This window comes from Nicotiana tomentosiformis, chromosome 1 (assembly GCF_000390325.3).
Source record: "Nicotiana tomentosiformis chromosome 1, ASM39032v3, whole genome shotgun sequence".
Lineage (NCBI taxonomy): Eukaryota > Viridiplantae > Streptophyta > Magnoliopsida > Solanales > Solanaceae > Nicotiana > Nicotiana tomentosiformis.
In genome coordinates, this window is record NC_090812.1 from 30,797,294 (window position 1) to 30,821,811 (window position 24,518).

Consider the following 24,518-nt stretch of genomic DNA (forward strand, 5'->3'; position numbering starts at 1 on the left):
TATTATTACCACATAGTTTCAATTGGGAAATAATTCTGAAAATAACAGAATTATACTCACTGATAGATTTAAAATCTTGTAGCCTTATATGAGTCCAATCACAATGTGCCTGTAGAAGAATGATCATCTTTAGGTGGTCATATCTATCTTTTAAATTATTCCACAGTACGACTGGATCTTTAATAGTGAGATATTCCATTTTCAAGCCTTCATAAAGGTAATGGCGTAGGAATATCATTGCTTTGGCACAGTCTTAGTTTGATGCTTGATTTTTGTCCTTGATGGTGTCTGCCAGACCCATCACATCAAGATGAATTTTAGCATCAAGCACCCAAGACATGTAGCTTTTGCCCGATATATCCAGGGCTACAAATTCAAGTTTAGAAAGATTTGATATTATTTAGAAAAAGAAAGTTCGTACCCCTGATACTTTCAAAGTATTTGCTCGAGATGGAAGAGTCTTGTACTGATAACGTATTATAAAATAAAGACTGTAAAGTAAAAACAAGTATAGAGAGAAACTGATATATTATTCAAACTTCAAACTTATGTACATAATGAACTGAAAACTCCTCTATTTATAGAAGAAAGGAAATTGCTGTGTAAGCTACTATTGCAAGCTGCTGTGTAAGCTGCTACTGCAAGCTACTGTGTAAGCTGCTTGTAAGTTGCTTATAAGCTGCTACTGTACCGGATATAGATAATCTTCTATCGGGGGTAATGTTTATCCATAACGGAGTACCAAAATGATAAGTTTCTTCAGGAAGCTTATTTCCAATAGAGTACTAAATAGATAAACATATTTACAGCGGAGTCTCATATGGATAAACTTCTTCAGGAAGCTTATTTACAACGGAGTACTAAATGAACATCCATAATATAATATATTTATAACAGATTTTTTGGTATTACACTATGCTTTCTACTATGTCTCTATTTTCTTTTTTCGTGTTTCCCATTTTTATTTTGCTTTAAAATATTTCTAATTTCCTAGCTTAATTATAATTTTTTAAAAAGTATGTGCTCTTCTTCAATTACATATTTTTAACTAATGGTTGCCCTTTATGAATATTTTTAAATATAATATGTCACTAATTATTTTTAATTTTAATAATGAATAATGTCATGGACCTTTTGTCTGACAAGAGTAGGTTGTCTAGTGGTGAGCACCCTCCACTTCCAACCAAGAGGTTGTGAGTTCGAGTCACCCAAAAGCAAGGTGGGGAGTTCTTGGAGGGAGGGAGCCGAGGGTCTATCGGAAACAACCTCTCTACCCTAGGGTAGGGGTAAGGTCTGCGTACAAACTACCCTCCCCAGACCTCACTAGTGGAATTATACTGGGTTGTTGTTATTGTTTTCATGAACCTTTTGTCATGTCATATATGGATTCATGCTGAATATTGTAACCTCACACTACAAATTTACTTAAAAGATTGTGTTGTGTTGAACCACTTATTGATTTTGTTGAAGGCTTGTATTTTTAAAAAGTTCATTGTACTAGTTGTGCCGCTATGATGATTATCTTATAGATCAAATTATGAAAACCCCATTAATAAATATTGGAAGAAAATAACTACAACAATATTGTGAATGAACATAATGTAAAAAGCTTATTATATCTATATATATTCCAAGGGAAAAGGGGAAGAAGATAGTTAACTTATAAACAAGTAATGGTTGATTTTCATATTTTCAACCTACTTTCTCCAATCAATTACAAGATATAATGGAAGTGGAAGAATTTAGGATAATAAAAATTTAAAGCTCTGGCAATGGAGATTACAAGGGAATGTGTTATTAACAATTTATCACTGTTTAACTATCACTGTCTGAATAATCCTACGAAATATTTATATCATATCAATAAGTTAAAATCTGTAATTTTGTTGAAGAGCGGTATCTTCTTGCGACTTCTAGGTTTAAGTAGAACTAAGCATATAAAATCCGTTATCGTCCGGCGGTTAGGATATCTGGCTTTCACCCAGGAGACCCGGGTTTGATTCCCGGTAACGGAGCTTTCAACATTTTCGCTTTTCAAAGTTTCAGCCGGCCATCAACGAAAAGAGAAGTGAAAGCCAACAACCATCACGAACGAAAAGTATTTTATTATTGCAATCTCTAATCATTAGTGAACAATTTCGCGAATTTAAGGTTTCATTTGGTGTAAATTGATTGATACAAGTTGTTACTGTCGGTCACACTATTCACCCAATGTTTGATCATACAATTACAACGGATCATGCTATTAATATTCATGCAGATACTTTTTAACCGGTCAAAGGTTCATATGTACAGGGAAGTTGCATAATTAGGTTAGTCTTACCAGGAAACACAAATCTGTATACAACAACTGCTACAACGCCTCAATCTCAAACAAAGTTGGGGTTGGCGATGTGAACCCCACTTCTTTCTTTAAGCCCAACTCATATCATTATGCCAAGCACAAATCTGTATGATCCAACAAAATCTTAAAGGGACGGCTTAAATGAAATCAAAGTAAAGTTCGAACAATTTGATGGTTGGACTCGCCTCGACCTTTCAGACGCTTGAAAAAAGTACATTAACAAGAGTCATTCTTTACCGGCATGTTCACAGTCATTCCAAGGGAAGAAACCAAGAAGAAAAACTTCCAATTCATTACTTTACAGCTCTTCACAGCATACACAACTCTCTCAGGCCAATTGGCAAATGAACAACTAAGGAACAATTCCTACATTAACAACCATGGTAAAAAGGCAAAAAAGGAAGATCCCTCTCAAAGAAATACAATAGGGAGAAGACGACAAAGAGCCGGAGATGGCAATCTCAAGTAACCTCGCTTGTCATATCAATAATGGTGTATACATGTTCAGCTTGTATAGAAGGCATGGAATGTTTCTATTTTCCAATTCCAAGTTCTTTTTCAATGTCCCTTGTAAGGCTAAATTGCACAGTGTTGTGCCATGGGAACAATGTCCGAGTAACAGGAAGCTTCCTTCGCAAGTCCTGCAAAAGATAAAGATTTATTTATTTGCTTCCTTTTCATGGTGCAAGGTGGTGAGAGATGTTTCTCCCAGCTAAGACATAGTGAGAATACGTGACTGCTGTGAGACTGTAACGATAAGCTCTCATGTGTATTTTCATGTAAAATATTTGAACATGTTAGAGGTTTTGAAGTTAAAGGAGTACCTTGAAAGTGGTATCAGGCAATTTCAAGTAAGATGTCTGCCAGTAAAAGGGCTATCAGTAACTTCGGACAAAATAACAGCAACGGAGACTTAATAGAAAAGCGGTAGAAGAGTGGGGACGGGGAGTGTTAGATGATGTGATGGAAAGGGGTGGGGGTGATGTAGGAACAACGTAACAACCTGAAGAGAAGCCAGATACTCAGTCTCATGGTGGCGAATAATGTTAACCAAGGAAATCGCAGAATCATCTGGGGACTAAGAAAGACACCACAAAATCAGAATAATTCAAACTTAAATTGTTGTAAAATGTAAACCGAAATCACAAGATAGTAATCAAGGTTTTATTTCTTCGCAATCCATATGATGTCTAATGAGATTGTTCAAGGAAGAAACTTTTGCTTTAGCTTGACCTTCAAATTTTACACTAGTTACACAAACGAACAGGAATTACAGAAACAGTTCTTACTTTTTATTCTTTCTGGCTCTTTGACCATGCTACTTTTTTTCTTTCCCTGTATGATTCCCCATCAGATTATTCAAGAAAAAAGGTTTTCTTTTTAGCTTAACCCTTTCCAACAACAGACAAGCAAAAGATAGGATTTCCAGAAACTGTTATGTCTCTGTCTTAACTCTTAACATGCTAATCATGGTAAATGAAAGAAAAATTGTGAAAAGAAATCATAGACGGAGTCTGTTGTACTGCTAAGATGGATAGTAATGCTTATAATTTTGCTCTAGAAATGGTAATCTGAAAGCAATAAATGCCAAAAGTTAACCGAATTACTTATTAGAAACTATTATCAGCATCCATGGTATCACAGTGCAGAAGGGAGGTGATAGCTGATCTGGAGACCGCCCTAACAATTCTATGAGAAAATTTATCATGATTTATTGCCAAAAGATTATTACTCTCACTGCATTCTCCGAGTACCTCACAAGGCATCAATGTAAAGTCTCTACACGCTGTTCAGCTGTGTTAACACTTAACACTGGTTCAGAAACAAACAAAAGAAATGGCGCAACCTACAGCAGAGAGCAGCTTCTGTATCCTTATGAGTTATGACCAGTAAAAAGATACTGACGACAATAAAGAAAAGAGAAGTTCATGGATAAGCAATAGTCACTTACCTGAATTAATGTTGTGTCCTTACATTCATGTTGTGCATCTAACTGCACATTTCCCTCTTCAAAGTAGTGGGCGCCAACCTGAATTGAGAGCAGGGAAAGGATATACAAGTTTGAATACTGAAGCTTTTGATACAACAAAAAAGCAAGAAACACCCCTAAACTAGCAACAGCCGGGGTCGGCACAATCCAACAATAACTAAACATCAATCTTTAAGATTTTAACTTTTTTTATGACAATTGTTGGATGGTGTTCAGGCCAACTTGTACGCACCTCAGACTATTCCACCAGGTACCTGTTACCTCCCACTAGCACAGGTACCGGGTAACTCTGCCCACCAAGACTTAGGCTGATGGGAAGAAATCACCTAGTGTTTTTCTGCCTCCGCTGGGAGCTGAACCTGAGATCTCAGGATCTTCTCCTACTTCATTGACTACTAGGCCGCATAGAAAAATAAATCAGTACTGATGTCTAACTTCATGCGTAAAAATCGGTGAAAAGCCAAAAACAAAGATGAGGAAACCAAAGGCAAACACTATATTCTCATATTATTAATGAAAGCATACCTGCATCTTGCCTCTCACTTCTACAGATTGAATTTCATCCTTAAATTCAATATTCCATATTGATCGCCAGCTTCCATTGCTACAGAAGATGCAGTATGTCGGCTCAAGTGAGTTAGACGTGCTATAACAAGATATCATTGACTCAAGTGACAAGTGTGCTATGGAGACGACATGAAGAATAGGCAACAGACATCCCCCATTCTTTGGTTATAGCAACTTTTGTAAACCAACCTAGAATATATTGACACTTTTGTAATTGAGAAGTGAATGAAGCGGATATCTTAAGAGCACCCATAGATTTAACATGTAAATGGCATGTGTTCTAGCAAATTCAACACATTGAGACATAGTAATCACTGGGAGTTAACAAGAAATGAAAACTCTGCTTCTATCCAGAGAGACTACAACCAAAAGAGGACAAGACGTCTTAGAAGAAAAGCCTATGGTCATTGCAACTTCATAATGAGAAGGATTGGGAACTTTATTTTACAAATTTTAACTGAAAAGGCAAGCTTTACTGACGGCAGATCTTTAGCGAAGACACATAATGAGGGCACATTGGTGGGTTAAGACAAAGTTAGCAACGAAGAAAGCAGGCCTTAATATATTTCTCACCTTGGCATCAGAGACATCACCTTATAGGTTTTCCTGGTAGACCCTATTTAAAATTGCCCAATCATTACTAACATGCATCACACATTTTATTCTGCCTTTTAACAAATACTCATGTTGCAAAGGACTCACACCTTCAGACCACATAACAGCATATCCTTTGGTCCATCTTTGAGGATTGGACACATACAGAAACAGGAATACATGATCTCAGACGGGTTACAAATTACTCTCGAAAATGCACTACGTCCTGATGTGAGGGTCACAAATTTACAAGTATCGTAGAAATGATCAAAATCAAAGAGAGGGTTGCACATATAATTCAGAGTTAGAGTTTTGATAATCTAACACACCAGAAATTCTGAGGACTATGCCTAGCAGCTGAAATCACCACAACGAGTTCAAAGTCAGATCCTGGCTCTTCCACATCCTTTCCTTTGGTACAGTAAACTGAACAGATTCCTTTTGGATACGCTTCACTCACATACTTCATAATTTCTGCATCCATGGCAGACCTACACAAGAAATATCATGACTAGGAGAATTTGGCAAGCAATGGTAATAACAAATCCATTGATCAGAAACAAAGCCCCTAATGAAGAAGAACAACAGACCATGTTAAGAAGGGACCTATTCACATAAAACAAAGACATGATTAACATAATCTGCATGTTAAGCATTAGGAATTATTGAAGAATTTATTGCTCCCTCAGAATCTCATCTTTTTATACTCTTAAAGTCTCCCAACAATACCAAATTTAGGTGTCATACTGCCATCTTAGTGTCTGACATTGATGCCATTATCCATTACTTTGGAGATACTTGTTCCTCACAGATAAAGTCGAGCGGAAAGGTAAACCAATGTATTATGAGTCTGATTCTTACTTGAATAAACATGCACGTGAATCATGATGTAGGATAAATTATTAACACTTGAAATGCAGATTACTAAGAATATTTCCAAAGAAAAGATGCAGAATGTAATGTTGAAGCTGAGAGAAGAAATTGTACTGATTGAGAGGAGCAGTAATTAAGGAGATATACAATTTATTTTTAGACTGTTTTCTGTAAGCACTGACCAAATCATGCAGCTTTTCTTCCAATTAAGCAGGAAAAGAACACTTCCACAAGAAATGCAAATGTCATAGCATATAAATTAGCTCTAGGTTAAACTACATTCACAACTACGTATTTGAGCGCCATCAAGAAAGTGAGGTTGCATTTGCAAGTCTTGTTGAGCATGGTTCAAAGATAAGCTCAATTGGGTGAAGTAATTGCACATTGTCATAACAACATAGAAAAAATTCAACATCTCAATGGTTATAAGCAGAATGTAGAGTGTAACTAAAAAGGGAAGCAAAACCACAGATGTTAAAACCGAGAAATGTATGTGCTACAACAGAAGCTTACCTATACTCTTCCACGAAAGCAGATGGAAGTTCTTCATCTCTTGCTGGCCTAACTTCTTTACAGGCCTAGCATACATACATAAGATGAACTTACAAGAGGATCACACAAAGTATTACTCGACACCAATAAACTAGGAAAAAAGAAAAGAAAAGGAAACACAAATGAACCTCATAACCCTTGAATAATGAGTAAACTCATGCACTTGTTATATCAACAGAGACTTAATTCACTTTACCAATCTATTTGCATTACTCCATCACATAAACAAGCATAGAAAAGAAATGCATGTTATGTGAAGTTCATAACTCTTGAGTAATGAGGATTAATATAGAACCATGGACAAGTTATATTAGAGGAGGCTTATTTCACTTAAAATTGGCATCACTCCATCACACTAACAAGAATAGAATGGAAATGCATGTTATGTGAAGTTCATAACTATTGAGTAACGACGATAATCATGGACTTGCTATATCACAGCACATTTTCAAGTTTACAATATCTTCATTCATCATAGCCACTTCCATCATATAAACCAATTTAACGGTTAACACAATTCATTCTGGTTCTTTTGTTCTTTGTCCTCATGCCTAAATGTGTTTAACAATTCAAGTTCCAATCAGCCAGAAGAGGTCTAAAAGAACTAAACTATAGAAAAACAATATGAGCATCTAAAACCAGATTATGTGGAGGTATTTTAAGCACAGCACAAAAACGAGTATACCAAAGCACTGTATGAAGCATCTCCTTCTTCTTTTCTCTCTTTGCCTTGTTCTTTTGACTTTTCTTTTCCTTTGTTTTAGAATAAGCACATTTTTGGATATCATCCTACCATTCCTCACAGTATCTAACTTCTACAAGGTTGTTTATGTCTGTCCATATTATTTTGCTTTGGTGAATTACCTTCTAAACTAAATACTTATCCTTTACGAACCTAGCATTCATACCTTCCTCTTCTATGCCCCCCCCCCCCCCCCCCACACACACACAAAAAAAAAAAAAAGAAGAAGAAGAAGAAGAAATAACCTTTTCTTTGTCACTTAAGCTGATCATTTATTAAGTTATATCTTCTCAGCTAATAGGAATACTGAGGGTGGACCTTGTACAGTTAGAAAAAAGAAAAGATAATAGATGTCATAAAAGGATTCCCTTCATTAGAAACTTATATATCATGTTGCTTTTGAGGACATTAAAAGACTCAGCGAAAATGGTAAATGTCGTCTTCCTTTACAGTGACTTCTTCCTTTCCTCTTCATTTGAGGATAAATTGCAGCACCATTCTTGGTGCTTTTGTGTTTTAGGCAAAAAACAAGGGGCAGCAATAAGCTTCTATCTTGGTTGGGGGAGTTAGCTTCTTTAAACCCACATGTGAGTTAACCTGCATAAATCAACTAGAAAAGCAAAATTGAAAGTCTTGTCCACCCACCCCAAAACCCCAGTGTGGCTTTATTTCTGCTTCTGCAATAAGAAGAAAGTCAAACGCTAGATTGTGAGTGTAGATCTTAGTAAATAGTTTCGATTGTTTTGCACTTGCAAGGTAGCTAGTGGGTGGCACATGGGAGTTGTTGTATATCTGTTATTGGTATAGGCAATTGGCACGTCCTTGGTGGCTCATCCAATGAAAATTTATAATCTTATTAAAGATGAATGTCAAAATACCAGATAGTAAAAAATCCAACTAAATCCAACAATTACGTTTAGCATTATATACTAACTGAACAACATACTTGCTTGACATGGTTGACTATGGCAACCTGGGCAGTGCGAGGATCAAGATACTCATCCTTATCAACCTCACCAAAAGACGTAACCAATACCTGCAAATGTCACTACTTTCAACTTTACATAGCAAGATAATAAAAATATCTTCCAACTGGTCATTACTACATCCATGAAGCATTTTACTTTCTTTTTTAGAAGAGCGGAACAAAATCTTAGACTTAATAAAGAACAGTTCTTTGGAAAATGTTTTTTCTTCTTTTGATTATTGAAAAGTGGTGGAAATTCCCTCTATACAAGTGGTATACAAATGTAGAGAAACTATAAACAAACATGCTGCTCAACAAACAACACCCCATTCTTTTGTATATAGCATTGCCGAGTACCATGAAATATATCTCTATCCTAAAAGCCTTATTTGGAGCATTACTAGAGTAATCTTATTTCTTTAATGGACAATAAGACAAATGATTTTCTCATGCATAACTTTTATTGTTCCCTTCAGTCTTTCAATTTTCTAACCTTCAACTAAGGAAAACTACAACACAGTACAATAAGTATTGCTTACAAAATATTTCATTTTTAAACCTTCAACAACTTAGCTAAACTTCATTCACAAATCTTCAACCACTGAAAACCATCAAAAGCTAAAATTATCAAATTGAAGGACACGATTAGCCTAAATTACATTTTCAAAGATCGAACAAACTGCAAAGTAAAAGAAAGCAAGAGAGAGAGAGAGAGAGACTTACATCGCCACTTCTGTTAGGCAATTCGAGACAAATCAAGTGAGATTTGTTGTAAGAAGGGAATGCCTCCTCAGCCGCTTTCCTATATACATTCTCGTCTTTCAAAATAGCTTTAACATCTGTAAATCAAACCGAATAAAACTCAAAACTAAAAAAATAAAATAAAAAAAACAATAAACCGCCGATCGCAAACGAAGACCAATGCGGTTACAATTTCAATCACGAAAAAACCTTCAAAACTAAAAAACCACAAACAAAAGAGAAGAAAAAGAAGAAAATGACCTTTGGCGACGTACTGAATTTCGCCGGCGGGGGAGTTAAGAAGGAACCATTTGGCAATCTCAATTTTCTGTTCATCGGTGAGTTCAGTTTCTGATTCCAGAGAATCTTCCTCTTCTTCTAACATTTCTGCAATCTTATTACTAATAGATATTCTTCCCCATTGAATTCAATGAAGATACCATTAACCCCACCAGAGTCGCTCTCTTTTCTTTTGTAATGTAAATTCAAGTGGAGTTACCAGTTTTCTTATTTTCCATATTTGTCCCTGCTGCTACCCTGGATATAAATCTGTAAAGGGAAAGCTGAGGTGATTGTGGGGTCTCATTTGATTTTGATTGTTCAGAGGACCGTCAGATGGATGTTTTGTTGCTCTTTCAGGTAACTTTAACCGTTGGATTATTCCTCCTTTTTTCTTTCAGAAATATTTTCCGTTGCAGCTTATGAGATGACATCCAAGATAAATAAAGTATTATTCACCATATTCAAATACTACTCTTTTTCTAATACATAGTAAGATAATTTCAGATTTTTTTATCAAAATTTCTCAAACAAATAATAGTCCTTGTAGTAGAGTTAGCTTAATTTTCCAATTTAATGTAACATTTTGATCCGTTGAATTTACATTATTTTGACCTAGGGTGGCTTCAACCAGTAGGAAGCATTACGGTACTAAATAGTGACAGGTGACCACACTCCGTAGGACCCCAAAGTTGCAGAAACTCGAAACGATAACGTCCAAACTTGAACAAGAAGGCCAAATGAGGAGAATAATCGAGGCCTACCTTGACACAACAGATCATGCAAACCTTCATCAGAAAGGGATGAATTTGCAGAGGGACCATAAACCATATCACATTACCCCATGTTGATCAAAATATCATTTTTAGCAAAATCATGTGACAAGACATTTTAATTTAATACAGTATTAATAAGTTTATTACTCGAGTATAATTTAGCGAGTTATAATAGTCAATAGTGTATAAAAAAACTGTATGCGGCACAGACCAATATACAAAAATTAAACTCTCTAGTTAGACCAAAACCAGTTAAACTCTTCATTTAAAGTAAAATCTCCCGGTTACAAACCTGACTCTCATACATCGGCATCCAAAAGTTGTTCCAAGCCTCCAGTGGGCCAATTTCTTCTGTGTTCCCAAAATTTTCTTTTACCCTACTATTAACTAAACATCTAGCAGAAAATAGCATTAATTCGGTTGAGTCCATGTAACCTCTCATTCTCGACACAATTCCATTTTCCCTAGCGAAGCCCAACCTAAAGTACCTATCCTGACTATTCTCCTCCACCTGCTTATCAACTAATGTCTGCTCACTACTAGGTTCTTGCCTTGGAGGAGAGACATGATCCTCCTCGGTGCTCAAGTAATTGTCCATGCCGAGAGCTTCCCAGTCAATCTGCTGCACAATCCCAGCAGCTCGTTCACCAACACGGTCATGGTAGTATTGTGATTGTAGTGCTTCCTGGACAGCAAGTTTATCGACTTGGGCCTTAAGCATCTGTAGTCGATCACCAATTCTTGTCGACACAGCATCATATAATTTTCCTCTTGGCATATTATCCTTTTCTTCCGCAGCAAGCAAGTCATCAAACTCGATGGGATCACCAACCAGAACAGTCACCTGCAGTTTTTACAGCTCATGAAGAGTATACTAGGAAATTATAAATCATAATTACCGGGAGATGAAAATGTATCAAAGTAGAGAGCAATTACTATTCACCACCCACAAATAAAAAATACATACCGTCTTTCCAATCCTGGGAAGCTTGGCACCTACAGGCATGATGTCTTGCATTCCAGTATGCACAAATGGGACGACTATTGGCACCTTGTCGGCATCCAGAACCAATCTATTAAGGACAAAGAAAAACATGTTTAAAACATGAATGTAATTAAATAACCCGGGGGTGGTAGGGGGGTGGGGGTGGTTCTGCTTCATTCAATAGCAGGAAAACGAGGGGCTAATCAACAGAGAAAAAAAAACTGTCTAATTCTGGCCCCTGGTTTCTGTATAGTTCCATCAATACATTGTCTCTTGGTCTTTTTCTTCTCCAAATATAAAATTATTAAACCACTGAACTGGTATCCTTATTGACATATCATGAGATCCACAACTTATTAGTTAAAAAGAACGAGTACCTGCCGATGCCTCTCTTAATAGAACCCATAGTTTTGCCACCATCTCGAGAGCGACTACCTTCTGGGAATATGTGTACCCATCCACCACGGTTCAATTTTGAAATAGCCATGTCCATCCCCTGTGGTACATGCAGGAATAAACTGAACAATTAGCTGTAACTAGTGGTGGCAAAATGGTTAAAAGGAAACAGTTATACACCCATATTATCCATTACAAAATGGGTTGGATAATGAACTTTTTAAAAACGGGTCCAATATGGATAAGAACCATATTATCCGCATAGAAAATGAGTAACCAATAGATAACTAATAGGTTTAACTTTTACATTTGTAAAACCTCAAGTTGGGGATTCCTCAAGTTTAGGAGACTAAAAATTTTTCCAAAAGTGATCATATTCAAGAAGCCATGGATAATATGGATTAACCCGTTTTTTATCCGTATTAAATATGGGTCGGGTCGGATAATTTGTCCGTTTTTGCAATACCCGCTTGACCCGTCCATATCTGATCCAACCCGCCCGTTTGCCACCCCTAGTTGTAACCTCCACAGTCTCTTTTACCATTTCCAAGAAAACGTCTCAGACTGGAGAAGCGAGAAATATATACTGATGTATAAACAATTAGAATATTAGATCAACTTAAACTCAACTGCATTTCAGCAAAGAAAATACCTTCTGATATATACCGTCACCACGGGAAACTGGAAGAACTTTGACATGTTTGAAGAAGGCAGACGTTGCTGGATTACGGAAACACCGATCAGTTGCACAAAGCGTCCATCTCAAATTTTGTGCATCCAACATAACACTGGGGGGAAGCAATGCAGCAATAACCAGTGGGTCATCCATAGCAGCAACATGATTGCTCACCTGAGTTCATTTAAACAGTAATATATCAAAAGGCATAACCAAGGGGTGCGAGGCTTAAAGCAAGGAACTAGAAGTAACTCAGGTCTCAGGAACATCACTTACTGTAATAAGAGGTTTATTCTCCGCTCGGTTGACCAGCACCTGATGTAATTTTTCTGCACCGTATATCTGCAAAAGTCATCGAGTTATTTCTCCCAATTAGGCAACAGCTGAAATAGTAACTCACTAAAGCTTTAGCTTACCTGAACACGATTGAGACCATGCATAAACACATGACAAACATTTCCAAGCACAGGTACAGCCACAGCTTGAAGCATGCGAGTCAGAACTGAATCTGCTTCTGGATCAATATCCTTGCTAACTGCAGTCATAGTGATTCAGAATTATAACTACTGCGTGAGCTCGAATCCCCATAGGGTAGCAAATACAAGTGAGGGATAGTTTAGTGGAAAGAACCTTCCAACTCATGAAGGACATTGATGTTAAAATTGAAAGGCAAGGTTTAACATATCAAAAGAATCCCAAAAAAGTTGGATAAAATGCCCAAAATTCATCAAAGGTAGATAAATATTGGTACCAGGAGTAATTCTAGCAACTAATTTCAGTCGAGATAATTAACTTTCAAATCACTTCTTTTAACATATGAAGAAACCTGTTTGCTGTGTCAAGGAGGTAAACTCTAGCTCTCAGATTGGAAGTATAAGGGCAGAAAGCAGCTAAGGTAGCTGCTATTTAGCTTAGTAGATTTTCCCAATTTCTCCTAGCAAATACCATGAGCTCATTAAATGTTAATTGATGGCATTGGTTACGTAAAGCATAATTTATTGCTTTAACAGGTTTTATACAGTTGAAGTTCAGTCACATTCCGTAATTTTTCAATTGTAAAACTAAAAACATTGTCAAAGTCCTTTTATATTTAGTCGAACTATTTTGCAAATCCTAGATATGAATAATCGGCATATAGATTTTCCACGTAGCATAACTGAACGAACAGGAAGATGGATCAAATTAGATGCGGTTGTGTCACATTACGTTTTACAAATTCGTATAATATTGAACTGACCTGTTTTACGATAGAAAGTGGAAGAAGAAGGGAGAGCATCTCTACGGAAATCGCTAAAGCGCTGGACCCATCGTTCGACGGTAGATGAGAAGTAGCCGTCAGAGATCAAAGGACGGCGACGGTGATGATCGACGGCGACCCTAAGGCGGTCTCTTAGACGAAGCTGCAGGGACTGTGCCCTATCTTTCCACAGATCCGCTCCTGTTTCAATCCACCTCCCTGATACCATTTTCAATATTCACCTCTTATTATTATATGTATATATGTATGTGTTATTATATGAGTATTTTGGGTGGGTTGATCCAAGCTTTATGCAGAGGGAGTAGAGGAGCGTGAGAGTAGCCTGATCGAAAAGAGAGGGTTTCGACTAGCAGGTTTGTTTTTCTTTTACCTTAAGATGCGCAGGGTGGGTAGTGCGCACATCTTGCCCAAACAGATACTCATATTATTAGGAGTTCCTTAAATATCTTTTGTGGGTCCATAAAGTCTACGTGGCAGATACCTTCTAGCTCGACAGGGCTTGACTTGTCGAGAGCGCCAGCCGTTTTTATTCTACGCCTAAAATTCTTACGTATTAGGGAAGTTCTATTTATTATTTTCTTTGTTAACATTATACTGCTGCTCCCTCCGCCTCAAATTATCTATTGTGATTTTTAAAAATAATTATCTCAAATTATTTATCATTTTAGAAGTTTAAGACAAAATAAAGCCTATTTGAATTGGCTTATATTAAGTACTTTTAAGCCAAAATAGCTTTTATGCCATTTTATAGTGTTTGGATAAAGTAAAAAAATATTTTTAAACACTTGCTTTTAAGCTAAAATGACAAAAATAAGTCAAAAGTTAGAATTCCTAACTTATGGCTTTTGGCTTAAAAGTCACTTATAACAACCCATCCAAACGGACTCTTAATTATATTTTTTTCTATTTTACCCTTGTTATTTTTGAAAATAGAAATAACACATATATAAATAGAAGAAATATTTAATAAAGAGACTGTATCTTAAGATATAAATAAGGGTAAAATAATCTAATACCCCTTTTAATTAATATTCTCTTAAGGGGCGTATAAAAGAGAAACACGATTGGTAATTCGAGACAGAGGAATATTAGTTATTATCGAAGGGTTTAGGCTTAACGATCTTGCTTAGAAATTGAAGAAAATCTTTCTTTAAGCAGAATAAAGTACATCTTTTCTTCTTGATTTCTCTATGTTATTTTTCTTATTATTTTTGTCCAACTGCTTTTCTTCCATGCCAGTATCCCTCCCAATTCTCATCTTATCCATGCAACAAATTCTAGTCTTGTAAAAAGAATTACAACGAAGTCAAGGAAAGCCATGAGCGCTTATAAAACACATGCATCATATTCAATCAGCTATATCGCCTCTACGATACAACTTGTAAGAAAAAAAAATAGATAGGTTTTGGTTTTGTATATCAGAGGGGAGATGCCTATTGGCTATTTCTAGACGGGAGATACCTACAGGATTGTTTTTTCTTTTTTCCTCAAGAAAAATGTTTTCGGCTTCAAGACTTGCGATTTCTAGAACAGATGTTAAACAGAAAAATAAATAAATGGGACTTCCACCACAACCTACAGACAAATCTGAAGCCTAATAATGGAACACTACAACTAAGGCTTTACAAGTTACAACCACAGGCATAAAATCAGTTCACAATAGCCAAGAAAAAAAATACTTCTAAGAGACAACGTAAAGTGTAAGCCCTTTAGAAGGATGACGTTTTCTAGTTTATTCAATCATCGTTTCGTTGTCCAAGCTTTGACAGTAATCAAGAAAGGATAATCTGCCATAAACAGTGGTCAATCACAAGCTAAATGACTCAAGACTTTCAGTTCCAACAGTAAAATCTTCGTCCGACACAATCCTTTTCCAAGCAACCCTCCACTTGAATGCGCTAGAATCAAATATTGATAGTAATGCTGCATAAATAGTAAACATTTCAGAAATGCATTTCGACTGAGGCAGGGAAATTCTATAAGATGACATTGATAAGCAATACCTATAAATAATATGGATCTCACTTCGTAACACTGAAAGCTGTGACACCTGAACCTTCAGAAGAGGTCAGCAAATGAAAATTTGGTATTTGGGTGTTTTACCTCCAACGTTTAGGTAGTTAACATCAAAGGCAACTTGCCCAAAATCATCTGTGGATGGCAAAAGATTGTATTATTGTTGCCAAAATTTTCATGACGAGGTTAATAGAATTTTTGATTCGGGGATAAATAAAATTCGAACCTTCATAGAGGGTCCTCGCAATGTGTACGTACTCAGGTATGAGGTCCCTGTATATGACTCCAGTTGGATGTGCATCTAAGACAACTAGGACTCCTGTCAACATGGTTTAACCATCAGAAGTCGCAGGAAACTTGTAACCTTTGTTATCTGTAAGAGAAAACTGTTCTTTTTTGGAAAAAATCAATCATATAAATAAATCATGTTCTACAACACTGCTATTTCAATCTAAATTTTCCCTTGGGGAAAATAACATTTGGATTTCAGATATGTGGATTTTATGCGGCTAATTCCTTCCATTTACACACTGTGAGAGAAAACTGTTTCCTTTCTCTTTCCAATTAAGTCTCATTGATAATCACTCTTTGCAGATCATCAGGATGTTAATTATTATCCTAATAGATCTGATCATTTTGTTTTTATTTAGAGAGAAAGTCAAATCAAAAGACGTGAAAGTACACTACACACCAGTGGGGAACTTTCCACTAGACGAGTAATCTGAGGACTTCTGCTTTCTCTCTTTTCAGGGGATGGAGTAGGAAAACACTCAATTATTTTATCATTTAGGCCATCAAAGAAACATACCTGGTGCTAACCATTCTTTTGTAGAGTTGCTAGCTAATGGAGCTAACCATAATATGTTCCGCAAATTCATCGAATCATCATAAGAGACATTAGATCCTGCGAACAATAAAAACCTAAATAGAATGAGAATAAAGAACATCATTGTTGTCTTTTTGAAAATCTCATTACGCAAAAACTTCGGAGGGTTAGAAACAATGATGGATCAAAAACTGCACATAGTAGAGAAAATGGCTATTGTACTATCTCTCTTGTACCTCTGATATTTAAGAGTGAGAGAAAATTCAATTCAGAACATTCAGTTGATCTCTGAGGAAGTGGTCAAAGATGCAGACTAACCTATTTGGCAGTAGCCCATGTTGTAAGGGAAGATTTCCTTATCATATGCTGGATACTCCTTAGCATGGAACCTGGAAAATTTTTGCAGTGTGAACATCATGAGCATCTCACACACACAAGAAAAGAAACCAGAAATAGAAACAAATAAAAAAGAAAAAAAACCTAGTTCGTATGGAAAAAGCAGCATTCAAGAAATTCCAGTCAACAAAACACAGAAGCAAAAAGAACAACTGAGTCCATGGGTATGAGTGGTTGGACGACGGTTAGAATTAAAATGAGTACGTATTAAAACATTTCCACTGATTTTGTGTTTCGGAGGAATTTAGATTCTCTTACTCCTTACTAAGCTAACAAACAAAGGTTCCCCATGTCATATTTAATTAAACATAGAGAATCGATAGATACTCTTAGGTTCAAGGATTCAAATACTTTCTCCTTCCCTTATGCCAAATAGGTTTCCTCGAAAACGGAGAAGAGCAATTAACTTACTGATAACTATATAAGCACATTCTTTTGCAGTGTAAATCATCAAAAATTACTCATTAATGATATAGTCTAGTGTATGAAGGTTCTCCATAGAGACAAAATTAGAGAAGCTGCTAAAAATAAGCGAAGCCCCTCAATCCCCTAAATTACTTAGTCCAACTCCTAAAGCAATCTGGAGAATGAATTGAAAATTCTACTTTTACAACTAAAAGCCTAACAGATTCCCATCTTACAATTTGGTTCTCAATTAAGTAGAAGTTATAATGATGCATGAATGAATACCACTCATGGCTCTTTTCCCTTTGTCTAAAACCTAGCGCACTTCTCCTGGTAGAATATCAGTGCACTCATATTGCTACCACAACAGCAAACCCCATAAAGCAACCCAAATCATAAACCAAGAAACCCCTCATTCATCACTTAGTCCTTCGTGGACATCAGAGATTACAGAGAGCAGCAAAAGCTCCATTTCCTTTGAAAGTATGCAAACGAAGATCAACTGCATAACATACTTTTTTTGAGAAAGGATCAACTGCATAACATACTTAAGTTAAACAAAGAAGAAATCCATTTAATATAGTGCCACATACTCTCTCAAGGATACTGATTAACAGACTTCACTTTAATAAAGAATTTTATCCATCTTATTAAACTATTAGCTTACTGAAAAACACAATGGCTAGATGATAGCCTTACCTAGAACTGCATTTACTCATTCCTACAACTGGAAAGGATAATTAATATGTTACAAATGATGTTTTATGTCAAGCATGCAAGTCAAATCAAATGACATGGAAGATCTACATTCGAACTATAGGCCATAGCAAAAGCAGTATAATACAGTTTCAAGTCTTGAACAGGTAGTCATTTCAAGTTGAATCAGATGTGACATGCCTTTTCTCCTTAGAATCATATTGCAAGTAACACAAGTTAAATATATTCAAGAAAAAACAACAATTGTGGTTGAATTTACAATATGACGCAACAACCACAGATACTCGATCATATTGCCTTTTTTATCTTGCTTTTAGCAGCTAGATTTGAATTCTACTAAATATGATGTTCATTATCTCCCTGCTGCTTATTAGATGGATTGATTGAAGAGTTCAGGGCTTCGGGCTATAGAGATGCAATCACGAATCAAGTTAGACGAGCATCCATCATATTCTTCAATAGGTTAATGGGTATCTTCTCCAGTTTTCTCTAATCCCAGTTCACTTCATTATTACCAGCTGAAGAAGAAAAAGAAATATTTAAAAGAAAGAACATCCTTCCATATATCCGATTAGCTAATCAATTAAGTGCAAAACAATTTTTATCTGCTAGGCCGTTTACAATTGAAGAGTACTTAGGTCCGCCTTTTGTGGAACACTCAAGCAACAGAAGCATCATTTGTCTCATGGTGTGCATGTGACAGTAAGGGTTCATGTCAACTTACAAAATCCCAAGCCTTCCAGACTCTCTGGCAAGAAAGACATGACCATGAAAGAAGTCAAATCGCGACAATGATGTATTTAGCCCTACACTGGGTCCCCGAGCAACAATCATTTCAAACAAAAACTCAAGGTATGAATTTATCTCCTACAAAACAACAATTAAATTCAACATCAAACAAAAACCAAGAAATCCTCATTTCAAGAGGATCTAGAAGTTTTTAATGCTGACCTCATTAATGAAAACTCTCCCATAAGGAGTTCTAGTAAGTTCACATCGGTCTTCCTTTGATCCTTCAATGTCTGGAACCTGCACATCAAATAGGAATGCACTTACTGTCAAAATAGCAGACTAAGACAAATGAAAGGGAGGAGTGCACTTTTATACATTGCTATAGAGACCATATTAGTACGGGATATATTAAAATTTTTAGATTGACATCACGAGCTGAATTTGTCTCTGTATTTGCCTCTGAAATTCGTTCATAGCACAAGTTAGGGTAACATATTTTGGGTACTGCATTTAATAATATTGTACAAAGAGTGCACCAATTACAATTCCAGCTATATACTAATATGTGAATGGTGGCCAACTCTAATTGTCAAGAAATTGCATGAGGCATAACAAAAGCCCAAAAATGTATGTTTATGGTTTACAAACTCTACTGATACAAGCCTAAGCTTTCATGACAAAAGAAGATAAAAGTTAGAACTATCAGTTTCTTTTTTTAAGTAAGGATTTGTTTTGCAATTGTTTGCTTAAGTATGATCGGTATTAAAATTGAGTTAGTGCTAACAGAACAGTGTTGCCTGAGGCAAATAATGCAACAACCTTAAAAGCTTTTCCTCCAAATCAGGTTCTGAAGATTTGCACTTTTCAGTTATTTGTAACTCCTATCAGTATGGGCTATTTTAAAAGCTTTTAGATTGTCACAAGCAAATAGTGTCTCTCTTTTCCCCTCTGACCTTTGTTCCTAACAAAAGTTATAGGCTTTGACTATTGCATTTTAATAATACTGTACAAAGAGTGCACAAATTACAATTCCAGCTATATTAATAAGTGAATGGTGATCGACTCTAATAACAGGGTCCCCACATACCTCTACTTTTGCCACCTTGAAGAAAGTCATAAACTCCTTGCACTCTTTCTGTAATCAAATCAATTCCCATTTCCCAAATTTGTTAGACTCTAGTTCCTTACCCGCTCTGCCCAGCCCTGCTAATATTTAAGAAACCCATAGTCTTCCCATGCTGTGCCCTTCCGCCCATTGCCATCCCTACATCTACTTTTGAATTTTTGCAGTTATCCATTGTTTTACCCGAATCAGGTTTTCTGAACATTCTCACTTCCAGTTATTTGCATCTTATTTTGAGCTTTATCCGTTGCACTAAGGAAATCTCCATAAAGAGGAACAATATCATGCACTGTATAAAAATAGCTGATATAATTGGCTTTTTCCCTTTGCGAGAAAACGAATAACAAATGCCCAATTATTTCAAAGACCTAGAAAAGAAATTATATAGCATCCTGACTGTAAACAAATTTACCAAATTCGGTACTTCGAATCTAATTACAGGTAACTCTCTATAGTGAGCTGTAAGCATGCTTAGTTAGTCAGAAAAGTATGGTAAGTAACACCGACTAACACGTGGTAACTAGCTAAGATACAACCATAACGTAAATAATGATTGATTAAACTGCTAATGTAGATAAGTTAAATCCATTACATAACAGATTGTCAACATGGAGACTGGAGAGACATGAAGAACTCACAGGGATGACCGTTGGATCAAGCGTCCAATGAATAGAACTAGGATCACCGCCAGAGTCAACGGCGAGGCGAGCCAGCTCCATCACCGGCGCCGGCGGCCACCAAATAAGCTCATTCTCTTCGCTTACACTCCTTCGATTACTCAACTTAGAACTCAACGAGCGTCTATTTGGAGCCTGAGAACTCGGAGAGAAAGGGACGAGGAATTTGAGGCAAGAGCGGAGTTGGCAGGCCTCTTGAGTGTTTACAGCTGAGGCTTGTTGAGGTGGGCCCAACAGAGCGAGCAAATCGGCAACTGAGGCCTTGGGTACGGCGGATTCCGGCGGCGAGGCAGAGGAACGGAGCTTGAGCTTGCGGAAGGAGTAAGGAGGAGTGAATGTAACAGTGGAAGTGGCAGTATATGAAGCGGCGAAAGAGAGGGAGAAGAAGAAGGCGAATTTGAAAGAGAACAGTGGCTGGCTCATCTTTCTCCTCCCACGAAAATTGGAGTCAACCCACAAAAATGGCTTTGAATGGGAACGCGTAAACTTATAAATTGCATTTGCTGAATTTATAAATCGCATTTGCTGAATTCAATGAATCCGGCTTATAAATCGATTCACAGATTGCGACTTATAAATTAAAATGGGACTTATAAATCGCATTTCGGAATGCGACTTACAAATCCAATACGCAATTCAAGCAACTTGCTGCATGTGTTTCCCTTTTTAAAAAAAAAATTAAATTGCTAATAGACATGCTTCATTTTTTTTCCATTCTAGATTCCCGTTTTAGACTTCTTTATTAGTTACACATAAATTTTCTTTTTAAAGTTTAATTTTTATTATATATTATTACTCAAAGTAATAATATAGAACAAGAAAAAACAAGCTAAGAGAGAAAGAGAGGAAGAGAGATTCTTATTTCTTCTTCAATTGTGTGTATTTTACTATCTATTACAAAACTTTTATATAGGCATGAAAAGTGAAGAAAAATATGTCATTGAATATGTCATTAAGCATTTGAGAAGATCATGGAGGAAGAGTAGGCATCCACCATAATTTGATTTTTCTTATAACACTACCCTTTGGATGTCCATAGATAATGTGTCTCGTTAAAACCTAACCCTATGGGAAAAAAATCAGAGTGAAGGAAAAAGAGTACACATGTTTTGAAATACGCCTTTTGGTTGCCTCGTTAAAAACTTTGTAAGAAAAACCCAATGGGACAAAACCTTGTAAGGGAAAAAGAGTACAACACGTATTAACTCCCCCTGATGAGAGCATCAATTCACATCTTTGAGCCTTCGCATCCCAATCTTGCACACTAGTTTCTTGAAGGTTGACATCGGTAGAGATTTGGTGAACAAATCAGCCATATTATCACTTGAACGGATCTGTTGTACATTTGATATCACCATTCTTTTGAAGATCATGAGTGAAAAATAACTTTGGTGAAATGTGTTTTGTCGACAAGAGGGGTTGCTCTGATGGTAAGCAACCTCCACTTCTAACCAAGAGGTTGTGAGTTCGAGTCACCTCAAGAGCAAGGTGGGGAGTTCTTAGAGGGAGAGAGCCGAGGGTCTATTGGAAACAGCCTCTCTACCTCATGGTAGGGGTAAGGTCTGCGTACACACTACCCTCCCCAGACCCCACTAGTAGAATTATACTGGGTTGTTGTTATTGTTGTTGTTGAAATATGTTTTGTTTTATCCCCTTTTATGAGTCCTCCCTTCAATTGGGCTATGCATGTTACATTGTCTTCGTACAAAATTGTGGGTTGTTTGTCACACTTTAAACCACATTTGTCTCGAATAAGATGTATTATAGACCTCAACCATACACATTCTCGACTTGCTTCATGAATAGCAATTATCTCAGCATGATTAGATGAAGTAGCCATGATTGATTGCTTAGTCGATCGCTAAGATATGACACTGCCTCCATATGTAAACACATAGCCTGTTTGAGATCGAGCCTTGTGTGGGTTAAATAAATACCCAGTATCGGCATAACCAACAAGATCGGGACTGCAATCATTGCCATAAAATAATCTCATATCGGTAGTCCCTTTTAGATACCGCAATATGTGTTTGATTCCATTCCAATGTCTCCTTGTAGGAGCAGAGCTATATCTTGTTAAGACATTAACTGAAAAAGTTATGTCAGGCCTTGTAGTGTTAGCAAGATACATTAGTACACTAATTGCACTAAGATATGGTACTTCGGGACCAAGAAGCTCTTCATTCTTTTCTTCAGGTCGGAACATGTTCTTATCCACATCAAGTGAACGAACAATCATCGGAGTACTTAATGGATGTGCTTTATCCATGTAAAACCGTTTCAATACCTTTTCTATGTAGGCAGATTGATGAACAAAAGTCATGTTTGCCAACTGTTCAATTTTGCAAACCAAGACATAATTTTATCTTTCTAAGATCTTTCATCTCGAATTCCTTCTTTAAATAATCAATTGCCTTTTGGAGTTCTGTAGGAGTTCCAATAAGGTTTATGTCATCAACATATACAGCAAGTACAACAAACTCCGTTGTTGTTTTCTTTATAAAAATACATGGACAAATGGTATCATTTATATAACCTTCTTTTAATAAATACTCATTAAGGCGGTTATACCATATTATTCCTGATTACTTTAGACCATACAAATATCTTTGCAATTTGATTGAAAATATTTCCCGGGACTTCGAATTATGTGTGTCAGGCATTTTAAATCCCTCGGAAATTTTCATGTATATCTCATTATCAAGTGAGTCGTAAAGGTAGGTTGTAACCACATCCATTAAATGCATGTCAAGCTTTTCATGGACAGCAAAACTAATGAGATAACGATACGTTATAGTATTCATAACAGGAGAATATGTCTCTTCATAATCGATACCAGGCCTTTGTGAAAATCCTTGTGCAACAAGGCGTGCCTTATATCTTTGTACCTTATTTTTCTCATTCCTTTTCAAAAACCCATTTATAGCCAACAGGCTTAACACCATTTGGTGTTTGGACTACAGACCCAAAAACTTCACGTTTCGCAAGTGAAGTTAATTCTGTTTGGATAACGTCTTTCCATTTTGGCCAATCATTTCTCTGTCTACATTCATCAACAGATTTTGGTTCAAGATCCTCATTGTCACGACCTGAAATTTCCATCGTCGGGACCGTGATGACACCTAACATTTCACTTGCTAGGCAAGCCAATGTTAGAGAATCATTTAAACCAATCCTTATTCCATTCAGTGATTAACATCAGATTAGCTAAGATGAAATATAGCGAGTGTAGAATAATATAGAAACTGCATCAATTACTACTACCCGGATATGGAGTCACAATTCACGAGCATTCTACAATTCACAAGTAAGAGTCTGAAAGAAATACAACTGTTTGGATGGAAGAAACAGTAAAACAGAAAAGATAGGCGGGGACTTCAAGATCTGTGAATGCCGACAGATCTACCTTGAGTCTCCGGATAGCGGGTCCAATAGCTAAAATTTTGATCAACCCGAGCCGATACCAAAATCTGCACAGAAAGTGTAGAGTGCAGTATTAGTACAACGACCCCATGTACTGGTAAGTGTCGAGCCTAACCTCGACGAAGTAGTGACGAGGCTAAGACAAGGCACCTACAAATCAACCTGTATAATTTAACAGTGTATATGCAAGTAACAACAATGAAAAGCTAGGAAGGTAATATCGGGAGGGGGAACATGCTGAGGGAAATACGGGATAAATAACTACAGCAGAATAATGACCGAAACAACCAATGTACTATGAATCAACAGGAACAACGAATACAGTAAAGGAAAATAAATTGCACGGCATCACCCTTCGTGCTTTTACTCTCAACCTCACCATAAAATCAATAGAAATGGCACGGCATCACCCTTCGTGCATTAACTCTCATATCATGGCACGACATCACCCTTCGTGCATTAA

At 36.6% G+C, this 24,518-nt stretch overlaps 3 protein-coding genes and 1 non-coding gene across 4 annotated transcripts; 1 reads left to right on the forward strand and 3 right to left on the reverse strand.

The window, feature by feature from the left end:
* Positions 1-1,943: 1,943 nt before the first annotated feature.
* TRNAE-UUC (transfer RNA glutamic acid (anticodon UUC)) lies at positions 1,944-2,015 on the forward strand. Its single transcript has one exon. It is a non-coding gene; the product is annotated as a tRNA-Glu (tRNA).
* Positions 2,016-2,486: 471 nt separating this feature from the next.
* On the reverse strand, positions 2,487-9,935 carry LOC104091113 (F-actin-capping protein subunit alpha). The gene is made up of 10 exons (XM_009596387.4): positions 9,632-9,935; positions 9,353-9,468; positions 8,609-8,698; positions 6,882-6,946; positions 5,825-5,986; positions 4,860-4,938; positions 4,296-4,373; positions 3,348-3,422; positions 3,169-3,204; positions 2,487-2,985 (listed from the first exon to the last, which is right to left on the reverse strand). The coding sequence occupies exons 1-10, from the start codon at positions 9,753-9,755 to the stop codon at positions 2,878-2,880; spliced, it is 933 nt and encodes a 310-aa protein (XP_009594682.1). The 5' UTR covers positions 9,756-9,935; the 3' UTR covers positions 2,487-2,877.
* A 727-nt stretch (positions 9,936-10,662) lies between these two features.
* On the reverse strand, positions 10,663-14,138 carry LOC104091114 (uncharacterized). Its single transcript, XM_009596388.4, has 7 exons — positions 13,720-14,138; positions 12,899-13,017; positions 12,759-12,824; positions 12,459-12,656; positions 11,788-11,906; positions 11,393-11,498; positions 10,663-11,269 (listed from the first exon to the last, which is right to left on the reverse strand). The coding sequence occupies exons 1-7, from the start codon at positions 13,946-13,948 to the stop codon at positions 10,691-10,693; spliced, it is 1,416 nt and encodes a 471-aa protein (XP_009594683.1). The 5' UTR covers positions 13,949-14,138; the 3' UTR covers positions 10,663-10,690.
* A 1,190-nt stretch (positions 14,139-15,328) lies between these two features.
* Positions 15,329-21,139, reverse strand: LOC104091115 (uncharacterized). The gene is made up of 8 exons (XM_009596389.4): positions 20,594-21,139; positions 19,052-19,129; positions 18,825-18,967; positions 16,901-16,971; positions 16,565-16,660; positions 15,983-16,075; positions 15,744-15,891; positions 15,329-15,663 (listed from the first exon to the last, which is right to left on the reverse strand). Exons 1-7 carry the CDS (start codon positions 21,053-21,055, stop codon positions 15,809-15,811), a joined length of 1,026 nt encoding a protein of 341 aa, XP_009594684.2. The 5' UTR covers positions 21,056-21,139; the 3' UTR covers positions 15,329-15,663; positions 15,744-15,808.
* Between the last annotated feature and the right edge of the window lie 3,379 nt (positions 21,140-24,518).